This window comes from Aristolochia californica, unplaced genomic scaffold (genome assembly GCF_029961685.1).
Source record: "Aristolochia californica isolate CCGP_79_NKW_82.1479 unplaced genomic scaffold, dmAriCali1.0.hap1 SCAF_6, whole genome shotgun sequence".
Taxonomy (NCBI): domain Eukaryota; kingdom Viridiplantae; phylum Streptophyta; class Magnoliopsida; order Piperales; family Aristolochiaceae; genus Aristolochia; species Aristolochia californica.
The window spans coordinates 43242657-43264187 of NW_027182257.1; the positions used below are offsets into that span (position 1 = coordinate 43242657).

A 21531-nucleotide genomic window follows, 5' to 3' on the forward strand; every position below is an offset into this window, starting at 1 on the left:
ATCATCTTACAGGTGAGTACAAAAACAGTTCCTTATAACTGGGTGTGGAAAAGAAACCAACCGGTTCATAAATCTCTTTTCGTCTCCTGTGTTTTTCATCAACTTGGTGTTGCCGTCAGCAAATGCTGAAGAATCAAAGGGAAGGGAGTTCACTCACAGGAAATGTACGATCAAACGGGCTATATGGGCCTCTTAAGTTGGATATAACTCTACAAGATGAATCAATCCATTGGATATGGATGCTAAACCCCCATTTTTCAGAATGAGAGCAAGATTAGACCAAGCCCATTAAAGACGAAAACAATCGGAAGCCCATTACGTAACCAGCCACTCTATTTTCCCCGCACATCCTCGGGGAACAGAGAGAAATGTGGAGAGCAGATCGATCGCTCCGGCTCTCTCCGAGATCCAAAACTCCACTTCTCCTTGGGGAAAACAGGGAAGACGACGGCGAAAATCCCCATCAAATGAATTTGGAAACAAGATAACATCCAGAGTCAGGACTCTCTTTATAATTCTCATGGCGTCTTCAATCATGGATTCCCTCTTTCAGCGATCTCTGGATGATCTCATCAAATCTCTCCGCTCCCCGGTTGCTCCTCCCTCAACCATCATTTTAAAAGCCATGGATGACATCCGTCGGGAGCTCAAATCGACTGATCTAACAATGAAATCCATTGCCCTTCAGAAAATCACGTATCTATCCTGTCTCCACTCCGTTGACATGTCGTTCGCCTCCTTCCACGTCGTTGAACTTATGAGCTCGCCTCACTTCTCTCATAAAAAAATTGGGTATCTCGCCGCCTCTCTGTCTTTCAACCAGTCCACCGATGTGCTCCTCTTGCTTCCCAATCAGCTTCGCAAGGACCTCACCAGCCCTAACGTCTGTGAATCCTCTCTCGCGCTCGAATTTCTCTCGGTTTCGGGCACCCACGAGTTGGCTCGCGAACTTACCCAGGATATCTTCGTTCTCTTGTCATCTGCTAAGACACTTGTTCGTAGAAAGGCCATCGCCGTGCTGCTCACATTTTACGACAAATATCCGGACTCTGTTCGCGTGACATTCAAGCGTTTGGTGGAAAACTTGGAAAGTTCGGATCCTAATGTAGTCTCGGCGGCTGTTGGGGTATTCTGCGAATTGGCTTCCAAAGATCCCAAATCGTACTTGCCGCTGGCCCCGGAGTTTTATAGGATTTTAACTGATTCGAAGAGTAATTGGGTTTTGATCAAGGTGATTAAGATTTTTGCCAAGCTTGCCCCACTCGAGCCGAGACTGACTAGGAAGGTCGTGGAGCCCATTTGTGAGATTATGACAAAAACTGGAGCAAAGTCTCTTATGTTTGAATGTATTCGTGCGGTGGCGTTAAGTTTGTCGGATTTTGATTCTGCTGTGAAACTTGCAGTGGAGAAGATTAGGGAATTGCTAGAGGAAGAAGACTCCAATTTGAAATGCCTCGGTTTGCAAGCACTCACTTTTCTTGGGGAGAAACACTTATGGGCTATTGTGGAGAACAAAGAAACTATCATAAAGTTTTTGAGTGATGCCGACCCGAACATTAAACTGGAAGCATTGCGTCTTCTCATGGGGATGGTATCTGAAGACAATGTGGAGGAAATTACTCGAATTTTGTTGAAATACGCACTTACGTCGGATCCTGATTTCAGTCATGAGATTCTCGGATCCATTTTGGCGACCTGTAGTAAACAGGTTTATGAAATTGTAGTTGATTTCGATTGGTATGTTGGTCTTCTTGGGGAGATGGCGCGGAACCCACTTTGTAAAGTGGGAGACGAGATTGAGCGTCAGATGATTGATATCGGGTTGAGGGTTAAAGATGTGAGACCACAGCTTGTTGGAGTTGCTCGGGGTCTTTTAATAGATCCAGCATTGCTTGGTAATTCATATTTATACCGAGTAATGGCTGCAGCTGCTTGGGTGTCTGGGGAGTATGTGGAGTTCTCTCAAAACCCACAAGAACTTGTTGAAGCCTTGTTACAACCACGTACTAATCTTTTGCCACCACTGGTAAGGGCTATTTACATACAATCTGTATTCAAAGTTCTATTATTTCTTCTACATTCTTATTTTGAAGGTTTTGAGATTATGGGATTTGAGGTTTCCATGAATTATGAGGCTGATGAGATCTCCAATTCTAGAGTTGAATGCAAGGATAGTGCTCCTAAGGAGACTTTCACATATGATTCGATTGTTTATTTGTTAAATTTGATCAAAATGGCTCTAGAACCACTTGTGTCATGTGATGAGGTAGAAGTGCAGGAGCGAGCATGTAATGTAGTTGGCCTGATTCAGGCAATAGAAGAAGCAGGTTATGAGAAACAAGAAGGGAAAACTTCACAAATTGTTAAACTAATGCTCGATGCCCTCAGTGAAGAACTGGGTCCAGTCTCTTTAAATGCTCAAGAGAGAGTTCGGGTACCAGATGGGCTTACACTCAAGGAAAATCTTGCAGACTTGGATAGTATGATAGGAGATGAGTTCTCACTTCCTAGTACATTTTCCATTACTGGTCATAAAAATAAACAGATTGAAGGTCTTTCCCTAAGTGAACCATTGTCTAAGTCCACATCTGTACTGGATGAGCTCCGGAAGAGACATGGGTTATATTATCTACCTGCAGATAAGGATGAAAATCCAGCAAATGACTATCCTCCTGCAAATTACGACCCAGTTGTTGAAGCTACTAGAGAGCTTGTGAAGCTTACTGATCAATCATTAACCACAAAGAAGCTGAACCGTGTAAAACCTCGGCCAATGGTGGTAAAATTAGATGATGGAGATGAAGCACCGGTTGTAAAAGTGGTGAGGGACTCTAAAGATGATCTGCTGTCCGGTGCAGTGCGAGATTTACTGCTTTCTGATGAACTAAATCCTAATGCCAAATCATCCCAGGGGAGAATGAAGGAGAAGTCACCAATTGCTGAATCTGTTTCTAAAGAAAACCTGGTTGAAGTAGGCAGTTCCAGGAATGGAAATCCAAGTTCAAGAAAAAGCAAGCACCGGCGACACGGTAAAGAGAGACATAAAAGCCCACGGAAGAGTGAGGATAACGAAGAGAGGTTGTTTAAAAAAAGTAATCATCGTCACGGTAAGCACAAGGCTCGGCACAGAGCAGATGACCCTGTTAGTGTAGCCCCACAAGCTCCAGCCATCCAGGATTTCCTTTTGTAAAATTTGGTAACTCCAGGTACATTGTGCAGTGCATTTTCTTGTTGTTCTTGTTGTTGCTGCTGCTTTGTAAGATAGTTTTGAATTTTCCGGTGTGTACAGATATACATTGTCACAGAGAATTTGGAATTGATTCTAATCAATATTCACTGCAATGGTTACTTGAATTGTTTATACTCAAGATAAGGATTCTATGATTCAGGAGGCTTGGTCTAGAATTTCCTTTTCTGATACAAAAATGCTCAAGTTACATAAATTGTGCTTTCTCTGTTTGATGTTGAATGCTACAGTGTTACTGCAGAAGTTGGCTTGGCAGAGGGATTTTGACATATTTATTTTCATTTTTTATGAAACGATGCTGATTTTTATTAAGACAAAAGCTCAAAAGAGCAATTTACAAAGGAGAGAAGCCTTCCCAAACAATGAGAGATTGCTGGAAAGTTCCGAATTTTGCTAATTTATCAGCCAAAGAGGGATTTTGACATTAGTAGAAAGTTTCCAAAGAAGCTTTCTTGTTGAGGAAACCATCTTTGTAGGACCAGATGCTTTTCATGGGAGGGTGGTCATTTTAGTCATTTTGTTCTAGAAGGGTGCTTTTGTCATTTCACTTAAAAGGATAATGGCTTCCATCAGTTTCTACAGTAATTGGTTGATGTCTGAGGGCATTTGGTCTATTTCTTTGGTCTATTTCTCATGTGTACACAAAATAGCATTAGCTTTTAAAAAAATAAAATCGTATTTATTATTTTATTTTTAAAATAAATATTAGTACTATTTTGTTTGGTACTTAAAATAAAGTTGGGAAACTCGTTGAGTTGACTCGGAACTCAATTGAGTCTACTCGAATCAGATAGAAATATGAGCAAGTTTTTGTAAAAATTGGCCATACAAATCAGAGAGGTATTAATTTTTTTTATCATATCAAAATAGTTAAAGGGCAGAGGTATATAATTAATTAAATATTATTATGTGTTTTTCGGAATTCATGTGTGATTAAGTGCCATAGAACCTGGACTAAAGCAGTTGGTTCAGTTAACCGACTCTTGTCCCTTGTCCGAACCATGGGTCTATTAGACTCAACGACCCTCTAGGAGGAACAACCCCTCCCCCTAAATTAGGTCAATGGGGGAGGGGCGGAACAAAGAAGGCGAATTGATTTTTAAATTTTAATTATTTATATTTATTTATAATGTTAAAATATTTATTTATAATGTCTCCTTTTCCTCACTCTCTGAAGCTTCCCACGCAACGGACCGGATAAATAAACAGAAAATCTCTCTCCATCTCTCTTCACTTCGACGTGTCTGCTTCTTTACTCTACTAGCGAATCAAAATCTCTCTGTGCATTTATGCGCCATCTGAAACAGCGGTTTCTTGCTTACTTCGTCTAGTCTCTGGCGTCAATGACGTGTATTAGCATCCGCCATTCCGCTGCTATTGCCGTTTCTTGCCCCGATGGGAACTTGTTCTGGCGGAGGCGGGGCTATGGCGGGTGACGACACTGGGCGCAGAACAGTCGTCGGAATGGACGGCTGGCGCTCCGGCAGGAGGAGAGCTGTGCGGTGTCTGTAAAGAGCGGTTTTGCTGACGAGGACTATGTGAAAGCTGGAGGCTCTCTTATGCGGTTTGTGGAAATGCAGGAGCAGAAACCTATGGAGGAGCAGGGGAGGATATCGGATAAGGTGAGGAAAGCTTCTAGACCTTTTTTTTTTTGGGCGTTTGATGTGATTAATCTTCTTTAAACTTACTCGTTAGCATAATAATTTGATTAATGGAGTGGTGGATACTTTAATCAAGTTGTTCATGGAGTCTGTCACTTTTTGTTATTTTTGTATATTACCGTAGGTTCCTGATTTGGTAGGCCCATCTGCGTCGCACTTTTTTGTTGGAGTGAGACATCTGTACGCTTAGAGCACTGCTTGAGACTTGAGCGCAAGCCGTGGTTCTGTTTCCTTGGATTGATCCATCAGTTTTCCTTTGAATCTTCGTTCCCTTATTCTTAACGCAATGGTAGTACTCACATTGAAATCTTTTCAGCCTACGCGATCGGTGTCCTAGGTAAAGTTTGATTGCCTAGTGACAGTGGTAACCAGCAGAGCGAAGCCCGTGGAATGTAGTCTTTTAGTTTTTTCTGAATCAGGATGACGTCTCGCTGCCAGCCATAGTATAAAAAAATAGTAGATACCTACTATTAGGCTTTGGCGACGTCAAGGTCGTCAACTAAAAAAAAAAACAAAAGAAGAAAAGTTATGTCCTGTGAGCCTATGTACCCTTCTGGAGATTCAACGCGCTCAATTTTAGTTTATCGTTCTCTTTCTGCTCATAGCTAGTGGACCTGCGGTGATCTGCAAGAGATCCGTATGAAAGGATTCCTTACAGGACGTATCGTCTGAGAAAGTAAAGTCCATGCTTTACAGAGAAAATGAAGATTTCTTTAGGAGATCAACTGGCCTGGTCTTTCAGAACTGTTGGCGACCCGAGTTTATTCTAGTTTATTTCTTGAATTTAAAGGTGGATATCTGTTCAATCAAGCGGACCTTGCTGGAGCAAAGCTTTCATATTATCATGATAAACCAAATTTAACCCTTTAATGTTAACAATAGGCTGGACATAGTTCAGCACATTGCTGAATACCATATGTATCGCTTTTGGCGGTTCCCCATGTGGTATTCGGAGGTCAAACCGCCCTGAACCCCCTCCTGCGAGGTCTGGTGCTCTGATAGTATTTGTTAGGTTTAATTCAGCTATATTTAGGTTGCCTATTGTAAGACTCACTTTAGAGGGTGTATATTATGGTTTTTTTCCAGTTTAAATTATTGATTTAACTTAAGAAGAACTTATTATTAAATTGAATAGTTAATTTATAAATTGGCAGAGATGAAAGTTTACCATGTGCTTCTCACAGTACGCGTATGCTCTTGTAAATAAAATTCATATCATAGCTGATATGACCAAAAAATATTTTCAGGTAAACCATTAATAGTCTGTAACTTGTTTCCAATTAATCTAATAAAAAAAATTTTGTTTTGTTTTTGAACGATTAAAAACTAGAAACATTGAAGCACTTTAATCTAATGGCTACATAATATCTATACCACATTTGTTTTTGAAATGATGCTAATATCTAAACCACATTAATCTAAAATAACGAGCAATCAATTTTATTTTCCTTTAAAAGGCAAAACTTAATAGAATAAACAATATTGAAGTGATTAGGACATCAGTCCATAAATTTGGTTTTGATTAAACGAGACAGTATTCACTGTTCGGATTCAATAATTAATTGCACAAGTTTACAAACACACAAAAATAAAAATAAAAAGACCAAGTGATATTAAGTGCATTCTGAACTTAACAAAAGACACTTATCTTTATTGTCCTTTTAATACTGTCAAATATATTTGATATCTTTACATCATTGGCTCACTTTTATGTTTTCTGTTATTTAGTTTCTTATAAAAATATTTTACGTGTGCAATTAGGATCTTTGCTTTTTTGGGTACTTCATACTGTACATGGACTGCGGTTTCGAGAGTTCTTTTTGAGGAAGGCCAGAATTTTATTCCTCTGATTGATTAGACTTTGGAGTCTAATCATTGTTTTAGTCGGTATCATAAACATCTTCTGTTGTTTTATCTTGCAGTTGCCACCCATTCCTTCTGGTGAATCTATACTAGATTTAGTAGTGATTGGATGTGGTCCTGCTGGCTTGTCACTGGCTGCAGAGTCAGCTAAAAAGGGTTTAAGAGTTGGCCTCGTGGGGCCTGATCTTCCATTTACAAATAATTATGGGGTATGGGTGGATGAATTTAAAGGTATTTATTTTGCTGGTATTTCTGACCTTAATAAGTTTGTTTTAATTTTATTTCTCCTTTTCCGAAGAATATTTGCTTTGGGTATAACTTCATGTACTAGGCATTACATCTGTGACTCATGGTGTTATTCTATTTGTAATTTATATTTACAAAGAAAAGATAAATTCATTTCTATGATAGGAAATGTCAGCTTTCACAATTATTACAAAGATGGTACTTGGGGGCCATTAACAAAGAAGAACAATACTCATACCTCTTTAGAAGAGATAAATCTATACCAATCAAATTGATTTCAGTTCTGGTTAATACCCTATTTTCTGAAATATCTAAGAAATGTAGACAATCTAAACGGTCATTCTATAGGCAGTATCTCTTTGTCTATGTTGATATAAATATATGATGGATATAGTGAGAGTACCGATAAAAATCCTGGACCAGCAAAATTCAAATCAAGTTCCAAAGTTGAAACATAAACTCTGATTTTCGCATCTTATTGTCTGTATATTGAGTTTAAAATCCTTTCTTTTTGCAGATCTTGGGCTTGAAGTCTGTATAAAGCATGTTTGGCAGGACACAATTGTATATCTCGATACTGATAACCCAGTTGTGATTGGCCGTGCTTATGGTCTAGTTAGTCGGCACTTGCTACATGAGGAGTTGATAAACGGGTATATGAATTTCCTCAGTCATTTAGTTAGTACTTTTAGATTAGGATGTTCCATAAAATTCTTATCCAATAAATTGTTCTTCAGGTGTTTTGAATCAGGTGTTTTATATCTTAATTCAAAAGTGGAAAGGATCACTGAAGCAAGTGATGGGCATAGTAACGTTGCTTGTGAAAGTCATATTGTGGTTCCTTGCAAGTAAGTTCAACTTTTAAACTGAATATAATTGCAATCCTTCCTCATTATGTCACACTGACAAACTCACTATTCCTAAAATAACTGCATAACTAATGATAACTTAATATTGGCTATTGTTGCATCAGATGCAGCATCAGGAAAACTACTGCAATATGAAGTTGGTGGTCCACAAGTTACAGTGCAGACAGCATATGGTATGGAGGTTGAGGTAAGTCATAACTTTGTTTTTTAATGAATGTGAATGTGTTTCTTTGCCTATTTTAAATCTTTTGCATATTCATTTCTCACAGTGTGATATTTTATCAATACAATTTTCCTTTTGATACTCCTTTACAAACTAATAAAGTGACATTCCAGATGTGCATTTAGCTTTCTAATCATAAAAATGTAACCTTATGGCATTCATTAAATGTTTTAGCATCCACCTCCATCCCCTAATAGATATGTTGAAGAGAAGAGAAAGTAGAAAATCTGGATATTGTGGAACTGGTCTACAACCAAACTCAGTTGAATTTTCAGGCACAGGCTGGCTAACTGTGCAGTAAGAATTACCAAACCATGAAAATCGCCTTTCCTGATGAAGAGAGAATTGTTGTAGATGCTTTCATATCATTGAAGAAAATATGTGGATCAAATATTTCCAAGGATACCTACCCCTGAATAGAAGAGAGAAATTTCAAGTCCCTGGAGATAAGCCCCAATTTCCATAAAAACTATCAGTTTTCTCTCCTACAATCTGAAGAATTCCTTCCTTTCCACTGGAAACTCGATTGAACCAACTTAACTTAGTTTTTTCTATTGAGATTCTTATTCTTAGCTGCTAAAAGATGTGCTTGTGCACCCATACAAGCATTGAGTCTGAAATCCTTCTAGCAGTACTTGTCAGCACCATGTTGGAGTCAAGGCCTACTCGTTTATACATTGGTTTTGCATCCAGTGTGTCTCATTCTCAAGTAGGTTGCCTCTTTACTTGTCATTAGTTATGATTACTCGGTTTATGGTCTCGTTTCTAGGTTATTTGAACTTGTTCCTATTTTTGTTAAGTTCTTGCATAAACCTTTAAGCATCTTCAATAAGAAAGATAATGTAAAAGAGCTGGGTTAGGTAAGCTGCTTCGTTGAACCATCTGGGTCATTAGTTCTGTAGTGCTCATAATGGCTCTTTCAGTTGATAGCCCTTATCAGGCATTATCTGAGTATCTGGCTTCAACAAATGGAATTCAATCATGCATCAGTCTGTTATTTTTTTTTAAATGTAGACCAGTTCATTATAACTAGTTTCTAACTTGTTTGAATGGTCAACTTTTAACCTCCATCGGTGGTCCAAAGCTCTTATGAGAGGAGGGACCACTTTCATCAAAGCAACTTAATCCCAAGCTTTGCAATTTGCAACACTTTTTATCAAAACAAGTGTATTGGACCACTTAAGCCCATTATTTTCCATCCTTCATACAGATTCTTGAAGAATATCATGGAAGTTGTTCTTGTTGATGGCAGTGCTAACGGTAATTTAAAATGACAAGAAAGTCAACCCAGCAAAATTTGCTCTCTCTGTTTAGAAAGTATGCTGTGGTCTAGACTCTTTGTTTGAGACATTTAGCCACTTGGCTGATTTTTAAGCCTTTTTGTGTGTGATATGTTATACTCAAAAATTTAAACCGCCTTGCAATACATGTCAGCTGTTTTACCTATTCAGTCTATGAAAGCATGTTTTGTAAATGTTAATATTTTGGCATGTAACTTCTCGCTCTCTCTCTCTCTTTTTTGTGAAACATTTAGGTGAAGAATAGCCCATACTACCCTAGCTTGATGGTTTTTATGGACTACAGAGATTTTACAAAACAAGAAGTAAGGTGCCCAGAAGCAGAATATCCAACTTTTCTATACACCATGCCTATACATTTTTCGGGGTCTGAAGGCTACATTCTAAGTCCATATTTTCGTGTATCTATTTGTTTCAGATATTCAATTGATTGGAATGTTATTTCAGGAAACATGTTTGGCTTTAAAACATGCCGTGCCCTTTGATCTGTTAAAGGAAAAACTTCTCTTGCGATTTGAGACCATGGGAATTCAAGTTACTAAAGTTTATGAGGAGGTATGCATCTGTTGTGGTTTAAGTCATTTAGGAAGAAAAAAATGGTTTAAATACAACTCTTCTTTTTTCTCTTATCATCATAGAGTTTTTGAAAGTTATATATGAAAGAAAGCATGTAAGGCTTCTCAGAAAAAAAAGGACGAAAATGGCATTTTTGTAGTTACAGAAAAAAGGACGAAAATGGCATTTGGATGTTCAGAAATAGAAAATTGTACAGAAAAGGAAAGACATTTTTAGAGTTACTTCTCTGTGTATACATTTCTTTAGGCTTTGCTTATCAATTCTTTTGAGAGAGCCTTCTGCATTTTTCATCTCCAGATTAAATTTACCGATTAGTTTTCCTCTTTGATATATGTTGTTAATGTTTTCTTGGTCTATTAGTAGGCTGCTCAGTTACAAGATCCTTATCAGAGGCTCCAATTTATGCATCCGCAATTGCCAACATACTAAAGGGTGACAACTATTCTAATCATGCTGCTCCATGGAAAAAGAATGTTCAGAATGTTTCACTGCAAGGTTGGTCAGGATTTATGAGTATAGGTGTATGACAATTCACCGTATAATAGCTGTGTCTCTCTTGTCACCATCTACAATGAAGATATTTTTAGACTCTCAGAGTATACAACTACCATTTTCCACAATTATCTTTGTATGTTTTGTGTGGCCTACAAAAACAACAGAACAAAGAAGATTAAGAAGCTGACAATTACCGCACCTTAATGTTTGCAACTATGGGAGATCAATTGTGTATGATTCACTTTGCAGAGTAGGAAACTTTGAATATATGACGTATTTTCCTCAACATAGAAGAAGGGTTTATTTAGTCAACCCACAATTGTTGGAGCAAGGTTCTGATGATGAGGAAAATGGATTCCGCACTGTTTCTAGTCTAATCCAGCTTATCTAACAAATGACTGAAAATGTAATAGGAAACTAGAAGAGCTTCTAATGAGGCGCATTATCTCCCACTGCATACAAGCTGCTGTATCTAAGACAAATAGATGGCATATAGTGTTCTGTAGCTTATTGGATGTATTGGAAAATCAGTAATTGTTTTCCACTTTTTAATGGCTAAAAATAGTAAAAGGAGAGGTGGGCTGTTTTCAGCAGAATTTTCTCCAGGGTCTACTATGTTTTATTAATGAAGGTGACAGTTCTGCTTCTACTTCTGTATGAATACAAGGTGAAACTTGAGTATGTCATGAAATGTTTCAAGTTTCTCATTCAATCTGTGGATACGAGCAATGCTTATAATATTAAGAGTTGTTTCTCTTCTTTTTTTTTGTCTTTTTTGGATTGTTGAACAAATACCATCTAAGAAACACATCAGAGATTGCAATGTCAGAACCTGCCATGCTTAATTTTCCTTTTCTCTTTGTCAAAAACTTAGTAATCTTTTTACTGAATAAATGTAGACATCTATTCCTGAATAATAAAATAAAAAAGAGCATTTTTGTGTCTTAACTCAAAATGCTGTATTTTCAGTTCAATTTTTTATGTCTAGTCCCTTCCTGACTTTCTCCCACTTATTGAATCTGTTGGACACTAGCTCTGTTAGGAGCATATCAAGACACATTTGATTGTCAAGTCTCGTTTCTGACATTACTGCCTGAGGGCGGAATTAAGCTTTAATTGTCCAAGTTTATTTTTTTACATTTTTTTCTTGAAGAGCTCTCACCAGTTTTTTACTGCTACTCTGACTGTAAATTTTTTGTATGTTAGCATGAAATACTCTTTGGCCACAAGAGAGAAAACGTCAAAGAGCTTTGCTGTTCGATATTGAAGGCATCAGAGCATTCTTCCAGACTTTCTTCCAGTTACCTGATTGGTAAATGATGCATAAAACTCTTTAGACATTATTCTTGTCATAAAATATAATTATTCGTTTCTTGACTACATTTTTTATTTGTCGTTCTTTTGAATGGTAGAATGAATTGCTGTACTGCATGTAACTCATCAATGTAACCCATTACCAACAATGACTTTTTTTCTGCACTCATTTTCTGCTAGATGGATTATAGAGATCAAATCATATAATTGATTGTCATCTCATTTTGCGAATATTGAGAAGGAGAATCCATCCATCATGCCTGAACACGATGGATCCCAGAGATTTCTCTTTTGCTAACTTATCATACCATGCAGGCCTACAAATGTTGAACTAAAAGCCTCCAGTAGTCAGTGTTTCTAAATAAAGTCACGTTGACTGAGAGTTCTTGATTGGTTCTTAGGCTCTTCATTAATGTTTCTGTTTCTTTACAGTTTCTCTACTGTATTTTGTTTTACTGCTGTTGTTTGTTGCAGTTTATCCACCATTTGATGCTTGTGTTGATGTACTCCTCTTCAGTCTTGTGTTTTAGTTTCTGCTCACGAGATGTATTCCCAATGCAGGATGGTGCAGGGATTTCTAGGATCGGGTCATCTCAACTGGTTCGCGTTGTACATGTTTGCTGTGGCACCAAACAACATGAGAATGTGCCTAATAAGGCTTCTCTTTTTTTATCCAGCCGGAGCAAGTTTAAATCTCACTCTAAATTTGCTTCTGTTCTCCCTCGTCCTCTTCTTAGGAGCTATCTTTCTCGTAAGCAGATTAATCCTTGTATTTTCCCCAATGTATATATCTTTGTCTGCAAATCACACCCCTCATTTTTTTTTTGGCCAATTAGATTCACGCCTTGTATTATACATACTTTTACCTCCAATCATGTTGATCAAATTCCAGAAATTAGTGTCTCATCTATTAAAAACTCTTTATTTTAGAAACGCCTCTTTTTCCTGTCAAAAAAGGGATTTGTTTATGACCATGACATACAAACGAATAACCTTGGAAAAAGTTCATCCTTTCATTAACTACGCTGGCCAGATTCCACAAAACTTGCTTCCAGGCGGCGAGATTTGTTTACGACCTTCATGATTCTGGTTTAGTTTAAGAGAGCAAACATAGACATTACTGAAATATTCTTCCATGAATTCCTGAGCTAACGCGTAAATAGAAATTGATCCCATCCCCTCGCATCATCTAAACGTCTTTCCTATTTGCAACAATCAAACAAATTCTTTTTGCAGTTCCCAATTATACAAAACCAACGGAATCAAGTCTAAAATCACTCTCAACGTTTCTTTCAGCATCGATTAGCTAAAACGGGCGATCTTCTTCGCCCCATTTGCTGCCTCTGGAGTCTCCGTCGTCTCCCGTTTTCCAGATGCTCGAACTTCATCAAAATTTTCCCATCGTTTGAAGGAGGAAAATGGAACTTTCAAAGGGCCTCGGCCGAAGCGTGAACTTTGTCGCGGATTGGATATCGGAAAACGACGACACTATCCGACTTTTCTCATTGTCTCGTTTGGGGCGTCTCTTTGCTCGTAATTTGTCATAAATGGATTATAAAGGGGTGAGAGTTATGACTTTGAGAATTCATGAAAACCAGATTAATTTGTAATTTGAGAGGAAGGTGGCATTAATTCTACATTTTTCAGAGAGATGAGATTAATTACCCCCTTTTTCGCGAAAAAAAAAACGCTGGAATGAGAAGGGAGTCTTTATCTTCTTCCTCTTTTACAAACTAGACAATAAAAATCATTTATAATTATGATGAAGTAATTGATATTCTTGCTTCATTCAGTCTCCTACTGGATGTAAACGACAAGATTTGGAAGAACCACATCTTGGAGACGGCATAACTAATCAAAGTTCACAACTATTTATTTATCCTGCAAAATGAGGTCATCGTTCATAGCCCTCCTTTCCTTTCCTTTCTTCTTCACCTTTCGAATTCAAAGTCTAACATTAAATAATGTAACCAAACCGTGCCAAACACGGCAGGAAACAGAAAAAAAAAAAAAAAAAACAGTTTGTTACACAAGACGAAGATGGTTCTGGGTTTGGTTTTCATATTCAAATCGGAGAGGTCAAGAATAAGACGCTGAACGTCCTCTGATCGTTCTATTATATTCCATGATTCCTCTGTACAGCGCCAGTCTATTGGGTGGTATCTTGTTCAACGTCTCATGATCCGTCTCATCTTTGTTTGCAGTGACGACATGCCGCCCGCTAGCGGCTGTCTTTGATGGCCGGAGATTCGTTTTGTGGGAATATTTACCGGTTGAAGATGATTCGATGCTTGCGTTCTCAGCGAATCGGACCTTCTTCTTTTGTCTGTGTTTATCTGCGCCTGAAAGGGATGCACGAAAAGAACAGATAGACTTTAAAGAAAAGATTGAGAGGATGTATGAAAGAGAAAGCTGTTAATTTGATCGTCTGGAGTTACACAGACGAGGAAATCTCTGCAAATTGTTGCATGTAGACGAATGAAGAGACACAGGAACACATCAGAAGAGAGATTTTGAAAGACATGAAGAGAGAAAGAAAAATTCTTCCGATTCCAGAACGAGAAAATGGAATAAAACCCACATCAGTTCCATAACCGAAAATATTTATAACAAACGCGGCTATTTTTTTTTTTTTTCCCATTTCCCTGTTTCTCAAACCGTAGATGTTCTGATTTGTATTGAAAAGAAGAAACACATACCCAGTTCGAGTTCGACCTTCTTCATGAACTCTGCAACGAGTCGCTTATGCATTTGCATGGCGACCAGAACGACGCTTCCTGAAATGGCGACGACAGCCATGACTCCGACACCGTTGGAGCTTGTCATCCCTGAAGAAAACAGACTACTCGGATTCATGACAACAATGAAGAAGAATCCCGTTCTTCTATCTCGGAAATCTCGTACAGAAGAGAGAGAGAGAGAGAGAGGAGGAGGAGGAGATAAATGCACTGGGATCCGAGGAAGAAATAGCCAGATCAGGTTTTGACTTTTTTTGGACTTTGTTTTCCTACCCTCCAAACTCTAGGTATTGACCGTTAAATTTAAACCCTTGAAATCGTTTTTTTGAAGTTTTTCCTTCTTCCCAAGGGTAGGCTGTATTAGCAATTTTTTTTGTAAGGGCCAACTCGGAAAGGGAATGCCAAGAGACGGCTGATTGGTTAGATTGGAAGAGATTGGAAAGTCTTGCAGTTTTGGTATTTGAAAGTTGAAAACCAGAGAAGAGTTCGTTTCAAGTACTTGTTACATCAGAAAAGAGCAAAAAAAAAAAAAAAGCTTTCTAGAATATAGCTTTGATGAGGCGTGCCATTCTTCAATTGCCATTGCTGTCAAATCCCATACCTTTACCTACCCTTAATTTGCAATCAAAATGGGCAAATGTATCAACTAATACATCCTATTCATATTAGATTTTTGACTCCCACTACCCAATATATCCATCACTTCTCCTCCCTTGGGGTGATCATCGAGTGGAATCCAATCCAACCAAACCCAAAGACTCTAGGTTCGGAAGAGACGGCAAAGAGACCTATATTTCCAACCGGCGGGAAAGGCTCGGATTAGGAGGAGGCGGAAATGGGTCGGGTTTAAGTCAAATTTACCTAACATAAAGAATAAACAATTTGTTTTTTCTGTTAATATGTCATTGTTGAATTTCTGGAAAAGAAAGATACTTCATTGATTTATTGTAATTTTAGTACAATGAGTCTCTATTTATAATTGAGGAAACAAGTAGAATCCATTTACAATAAAATTACACTTGTCTTAGTTTCACACAAAGTTAAACACTAAAAGATAAGTCCTAAAATAATTGAATAACTGAACATAAAGACCTCCTCTTGTGAGACTCACCACATTAATTCTGGCTATGTGAGACTTCTTACTGTGAGCATCATATAAGACTCTTTCATATCTCATGTAGAAAGTATAATGAATGATAAAATATTTTTTAGTTTGACAACATAAATATAATTTTATTTAAATTAATAATTTATTAATTAAATAAAATATTATATGTAAAATAATATATAATAATTTAATTTATTTATAAATCTTTTTAAAATTTATAACATAAATTTTTTATATTATTATGACTTAAATTGATAATTATTTTATTTATTCAAATAACTAACTAATATGAACTTTCTATGTAATTTAATTAAATAATTATAAATTTATTAAGTTTTAATTTATATAATAATCATCAATTGATATATAATAAATTTAATTATTCAAAATTAAATAATATGTACCTAAATTAAATAAATTTTCAAATATTTAACCTAATAATTTTAAAAATATATTTATGTTATTTAATCTAGTAATAAAAATACACAATGTCAGAAATCTAGTTTTTTTTTTTTTTTTTTTTGTAAATGTTCAACACAAATTACTCTCTGGCCATGAATTAACCTCTTCTAAATTCAGATATCTTCATCTTTTTGCTTCTTCTCCAGTTTCAGTCGATCTGCAGCCAAGGAATCCACAATGGGGCGAATGACCAATATCCCCTCCCCCACCAAAGCGCACAGCAGTATGGAGAGAAACGCAACCGTAGGGAGAACATCCAAGGCACTCTCATGGGGATTCCAGAAAACGGAGAGGAGGAGGCAAACTGCTTGCGTGGGGATGGCTGTAAGGACGGCCAATGCGAGGCCGTAGACTCTGACCCTGAGGGAGCGGTTGATGACGAGCTCCACTGTTCGCCAGCACACGATCATGAAGCAGACGACGTAGAGCGCCCCGAAGGACACAAGTAGGACTGTGCTGAAAATTGGGTATGCGCAGAGGACGTGATGCTCTTTACTCCCTTCGTTGACTGTAGCCTGGGAGTGTAGACGGAGATAGCCGATTAGCATCCCATCCCCGAGCAACAGGAGCACCCTTTCGGAGAAGAAGACGAAAAAGGTCTGCAGGAGGAAGAGAGGCAGACAGGAAAAGAGCAGGAGAGTGAGAGCCCGGAGGAGGGTGTGCTCCTCGTTGTCGGGTTTTCGCAGAGAATCGTTGAGAAGAAACAAAAGGGTGATGAAAAACGCCGGCTGAAACATCCCCTGAGAGGCGACGATATAGATCTTGCAGAGGCCGACGTGGCGGATGACGGAAACAACGGGGAGGATGGGAAACCGAATGAAGTTCCCTCCGCGGAATCGCGGGAGGCGGAGGAGCTCGCTAGTGGAGAAGAGGAGGGCGGAGACGACAAGGAGAAGGCGGACGGGCCACAGCGAATTGAACTCGCGAAGGCGGTAGCACTTCCTGGTCTTATGGTGGAAGTGGAGAATGAATGCGACGGAGAAGATGGAGAAGATAATGAGGAGCGTGATCAAAGACAGAACAACGAAATCGCACACGGCATAGCTCGGGGGGGCCATCGCCCATCCGGTGTTTTGACCCAGGAAGGGCTCTCATTTCAAAGTTTACATCAATGGAGGATTTTCTTCTTCTTCTTTCTTCTCTCCTCGTCCTCTGCTTCTTCTTTTTCTATCTGTGTTCTGCTTTCTCGTCCAATGTGGTGGCGCTGTTGCAGAGGGTGGCAGTGGAGGAGAAATTCTTTTTTCTTTTCTCTTTTCTTTCTCTCTTCCTTCCCAAACACCTGCACAGGCTGGTAACGGGGAAGACTCGTGGGGTTATTGGCTGTGCGTTTAGACCGCTTCATTCATGGATTTTCCTAACTGAAGGGATCGCCATTTTTTCTCCAAAAAAACGAAGAAAACTAATAGGAAATCATCCAGTGGGTTTCCTGTACATCAGACTATTGAGAAGGTGATCAACGCCATTGGAATTGGATTTCAGAAAAGATTAATGGTTTCAGATTGTCTGCCACCTGAACTCCCCTCTTGTTGCTCTAACGACCAGCAGAAACGAAAAAAAAGATTGTGAAAAAAGAACGAAGAAAGATTATCTAATTTCGTCCGCCCGTCATTCCTTTCTTGGCGCGAAGTTCGCACGGCGGAAAACACTGCAAATCCTCCGATGCTCGACTACCAGAAGATTATCTAAAAAAAGAAAAAATGGGCCTAAAAAAAGCCATGAAAACTGCTGCAAATCTCTGGTTTTGAAGAATCAGATATCCAACTCCAGATCCAGTTGGATCTTTCGCTGGAGAGAACTACAGACAGCTTCGGCAACGTAAACTCATTACAGATTTAGCATTTCCCCCCCTTGTTCTTTGCGCTGAAACTTCTGAACTAGAGAATGCGACTAGCTCTATAAGTGATCTCCCGTTTCGATCAAGGGGAGAACAGTTGACTGACGGTAAGTTTTCGATTTCTTGTTTTTGTTGGAAGCAACTGTAGCTACTGAGTTTTGAATTAGAAAATGGAAAAAGATAGAATCTACATTCCTTCAATTACTTATTTTCGGGGACATTAGTGCCTCATGTTTCCTAAACACATTTTTCTAGCTAAAAATTCTTACCGGGAAAATCATACAATTTTTCAAGTAATATTTTCTAGCCAAGATGGATTGGAAAACCATATGAATTTTTTTTAAATAAGTATTTGACAATTGATGTTGTAATACTTTCGGCACAAGGCTATTTTTCATAGTAATTTTGTACTTAACATATTATTTAACTAAGAATGTATCGGATAAGTGTGGTAATGTAAGAGATTAATGATTATTAATTTCTATTTATTTTCCTGAAAAAGTCAGTAACAAGCATTCTATGTTGTAAAATATCATTTTGAATAGAGTAATTAGTAAGTGTCACCTAGTATGAACAAACACTATAGGTGCAATCACTCACTTGAGATCATGGTCCTCCTCATTAGTTATATAAATTGATTTCTAAGTCCAAAACCACTTGAAAAGAAAACCCCCAGCAAGAGGCTTCATTCAAGCAATCTCAACATTTTGATCCAAGATTCGCTTTCTAACAGAGAAACCACAACAACAAGTCCTTCAGAGTTTCAGCACCCAAGTGGGATCAATCAATCTCTCCAACTGGGATTCTGAGAATATATGAATTGGGATGATTGAAAACTCACCTATTTGATTGCTTCTTCAGCAAGCAGTCGCAGAGATTTGTGTTTATACAGATTCGTGCAGCTGGGAAGTCGTTGGCGGCAAGAAGAGAATAAAAGCAGAGGAAAACCATCTGATGCATTCCAAAATTCAATGCCTTCAATGCAGACAAGTAGAGATCGTGCCGAAAAAGCAAAGAATTCTGCCTTTCCCAGTTTTACATGTTACAGATGAAACAAAATTGAAATAAGAATCTGGCATTCCTCGAGCGCAGGAAGCTGCTTGCCGCCCATTTAGAATTTCCAGAGAAGAAAGAAACTCTCCCGGCAGAAACCTACATAAATTGAATTTCTTCTGCAAGTTTCTTCAACGGTTTGTGTTCTGCAATCCCAACAACTATTTTACAAGCTACAAAATCAGTTGTTTTCTGTTCTTCAACCTACCCTCGATAATGCAAGGTACATCAGGGCCTGGCCAACCTGCCACTCCGCGGGTGGTTTACGAGGACTTTCAACCTAACTCTGGTTGGACACAAGACTTCAATGTCCATATCCTCCTCGTCGCTCTACCCGGTATGTTTTGTGACTCTCCCCATTGCCCACATTTTCTTTCTCTATTGAAATGAAATGGAAAAATCGGAGATCACCGCTCCTTGCTCTTGGTTACAGGTTTCGAGAAAGAAGAAATAAGGCTGCAACCGGATAACTTGGGCAACATTACGGTAAGCGGCGAGAGGCGAATTGCACCGAACAAGGTCAGGAGGTTCAGGCAGGTTTTCAAAGCGCCAGAAGACGCAGATGTTCTCGAATTTAGGGTGAAATGTGTTCAAAGTCTGCTGGTCTTATTTATTCCCAAGAAGGAGGTGGAGAAAAAGGAAGAACCCCGTGAGGAAGTCGCGACTGCTGCTGCTGGGGACTCTGGGAAAGAAGAAGAGAAAAAGTCTGAGGAACAAAAGGAAGAGAAACGAGATGAAGCTGGTAGTGATACCGAGAAAAAGAGTGAGAAAAAAGGAGTGGAAGAAAAAGATGGTGAACACGTTGGCCCAAGTAAGAAGGAAGGAGATGAGAGAGCGGAGGAGAAGGAAGAAGCGACGGGACAAAAGGATAGTACAGAGGAGAAAAAAGAGAAACTGACAAGAGAAGAGGGTAAGAAAGAGGAGAAGGAACAAGTGAAGGGAGAAAAGGTTATGACAGAGGAGAAAAAAGAGAAACTGAGAACAGAGGACGGTAAGAAAGAGGAGAAGAAAGAAGAAGTGAGGGGAGAAAAGGGTAAGATAGAAGAGAAAAAGGAGGAAGTGAAAAGAGGAGAGAGTAAGAGAGAGGAGAAAGAAGATGCAACAGGGGAACAGATGGTCGACAGAAAAAGTCGGAAAAATGATGCAATGAAGGAAAAGGAGGGGGAGCAAAAGGAACAGAAAGATAGGATTCAGGAAGCAGAGGCTAAAAGTAAGAAGAAAGATGAGGGAGAAAAGAGAGCAGAGAAAGAGATAAAAGATGGAGAGAAGGCAGAAGAAAGTCGAAAGGGGTGGAAAGAAAAAATAAACTGGGATGAGATAAAGGAGAGGATTGAGGACAAAAAAAGATGGTTAGAGACTGATTTCAATGAAAATCTGCTGGAAAAGGCAAGGGAGAATCAGGCACTGATTGCAACAGCAGTGGTGGCATTTTTTGTCGGGATATTCGTCTCCCGCAAGCTCAAATTCAGTTAGTACGATCAGTTCCATCTGTTATTGTAATGGAGTGAATATAGCTTGCAAGTGTGTATAAGCAAATGAATGAGGACCATAGCAAGACTGCATGGTAGCCGAGTAAAATAACATTTGAATAAAATATATATAATTTACTTATGTCAAATAAAATGATGACAAAAAGTTAAAATGTAAATTATAAAAATATAAAGTAAGTATAAAATTAATTTTATATATTTTCCAATTTTAGGGTTTACATGCATAACTACAAGTACCTATTGATAGAGATAAGGACAAAGATAGTGATAGATATAAAGATAACTAGTCATTGAATTGGAGATAGACTCAAATTAATCATACTAATTTTATTTTTCATTCTTATATTCTACATGGTATCAGAAATTTCAATCGATTAATTATCGAAAACAGCCCCCGTAACTATAGCCCACTGCCGCTGCCCATACCTAGTGCTTTTCTCTTCCCTTCTTCGTGCAATCGCGTCGGATTTTGAAAAAAAAAAAAACCTGTCACCGACCACCCTCGTGTCATTGCTGGCCCTGCCATTGCCACTTCACCCAACATCCTTTGTCGCCGCCTGCAGGCGACCACCCTCCTCTGTTTTCAAACTTCCTTGAGTTGTCACTATTGCTCTCCTCGCCGCCATCGTCCGCTCCTCCGACAATCTCCCTCGCTAGCACAGCACAGAACCCCCCACACTTCCTTGCTCTACCTTCACTCTTCTATCGTTGCCAATTTCTTGCTGAAATTGGTCCACCTCGTTGCCACTGTCCGCTTTGTCGACAACTACCATCGTCAGCGCCGCAGCACAAACCCCCCCGTCCACTCAGTTCTACATTTCGTCAAACAGGATCGCTTGTCGCCAAATTTTCACCTCTTTCGCTAGCAATATTTGCCAATCAACCGCAGCCACAATCGTTGCTCTCCTCGCCGTCACTGTCACGGCCGTTCACCCCTCTAGCCACAGCACTGACCGCCCCTCCAGTGTCATCGCGCGTCTTGGTAGCACCGAGATGACCTAAGGTCGTCCCACGCACGCGTGAGTTTCACACATGCGACATCATCCTATTCAGA

The 21531-nt window shown here is 38.9% G+C and overlaps 4 protein-coding genes across 4 annotated transcripts; 3 read left to right on the top strand and 1 right to left on the bottom strand.

Moving 5' to 3' along the window:
• The first annotated feature begins 384 nt into the window (after window positions 1–384).
• On the top strand, window positions 385–3354 carry LOC137934382 (AP-3 complex subunit delta-like). Its single transcript, XM_068778670.1, has one exon. The coding sequence runs from the start codon at window positions 521–523 to the stop codon at window positions 3188–3190; it is 2670 nt and encodes an 889-aa protein (XP_068634771.1). The 5' UTR covers window positions 385–520; the 3' UTR covers window positions 3191–3354.
• Window positions 3355–4683: 1329 nt separating this feature from the next.
• On the top strand, window positions 4684–12678 carry LOC137935469 (lycopene epsilon cyclase, chloroplastic-like; the record flags this gene model as incomplete). Its single annotated transcript, XM_068780118.1, has 10 exons — window positions 4684–4869; window positions 6831–7002; window positions 7535–7670; window positions 7755–7865; window positions 7991–8073; window positions 9644–9712; window positions 9855–9962; window positions 10347–10478; window positions 11685–11790; window positions 12354–12678. Coding segments are annotated over 5 exons (636 nt in total), but the record flags the coding sequence as incomplete, so codon positions are not given.
• Window positions 12679–16213: 3535 nt separating this feature from the next.
• LOC137935470 (uncharacterized) lies at window positions 16214–17158 on the bottom strand. The gene has a single exon (XM_068780119.1). It carries the CDS (start codon window positions 17156–17158, stop codon window positions 16214–16216), a length of 945 nt encoding a protein of 314 aa, XP_068636220.1.
• A 2045-nt stretch (window positions 17159–19203) lies between these two features.
• On the top strand, window positions 19204–20460 carry LOC137935471 (inactive protein RESTRICTED TEV MOVEMENT 2-like). The gene is made up of 2 exons (XM_068780121.1): window positions 19204–19324; window positions 19421–20460. Exons 1-2 carry the CDS (start codon window positions 19204–19206, stop codon window positions 20458–20460), a joined length of 1161 nt encoding a protein of 386 aa, XP_068636222.1.
• Window positions 20461–21531: the final 1071 nt, after the last annotated feature.

Excerpts from the sequence above, each read along its gene's own strand:
- LOC137934382 (XM_068778670.1), top strand. The coding sequence starts at position 521 with ATGGCGTCTTCAATCATGGATTCCCTCTTTCAGCGATCTCTGGATGAT.
- LOC137935470 (XM_068780119.1), bottom strand. The coding sequence starts at position 17,158 with ATGGCCCCCCCGAGCTATGCCGTGTGCGATTTCGTTGTTCTGTCTTTG.
- LOC137935471 (XM_068780121.1), top strand. The coding sequence starts at position 19,204 with ATGCAAGGTACATCAGGGCCTGGCCAACCTGCCACTCCGCGGGTGGTT. Across the intron at positions 19,325-19,420 it reads CCTCCTCGTCGCTCTACCCG|GTTTCGAGAAAGAAGAAATA; the intron begins GTATGTTTTGTG and ends TCTTGGTTACAG.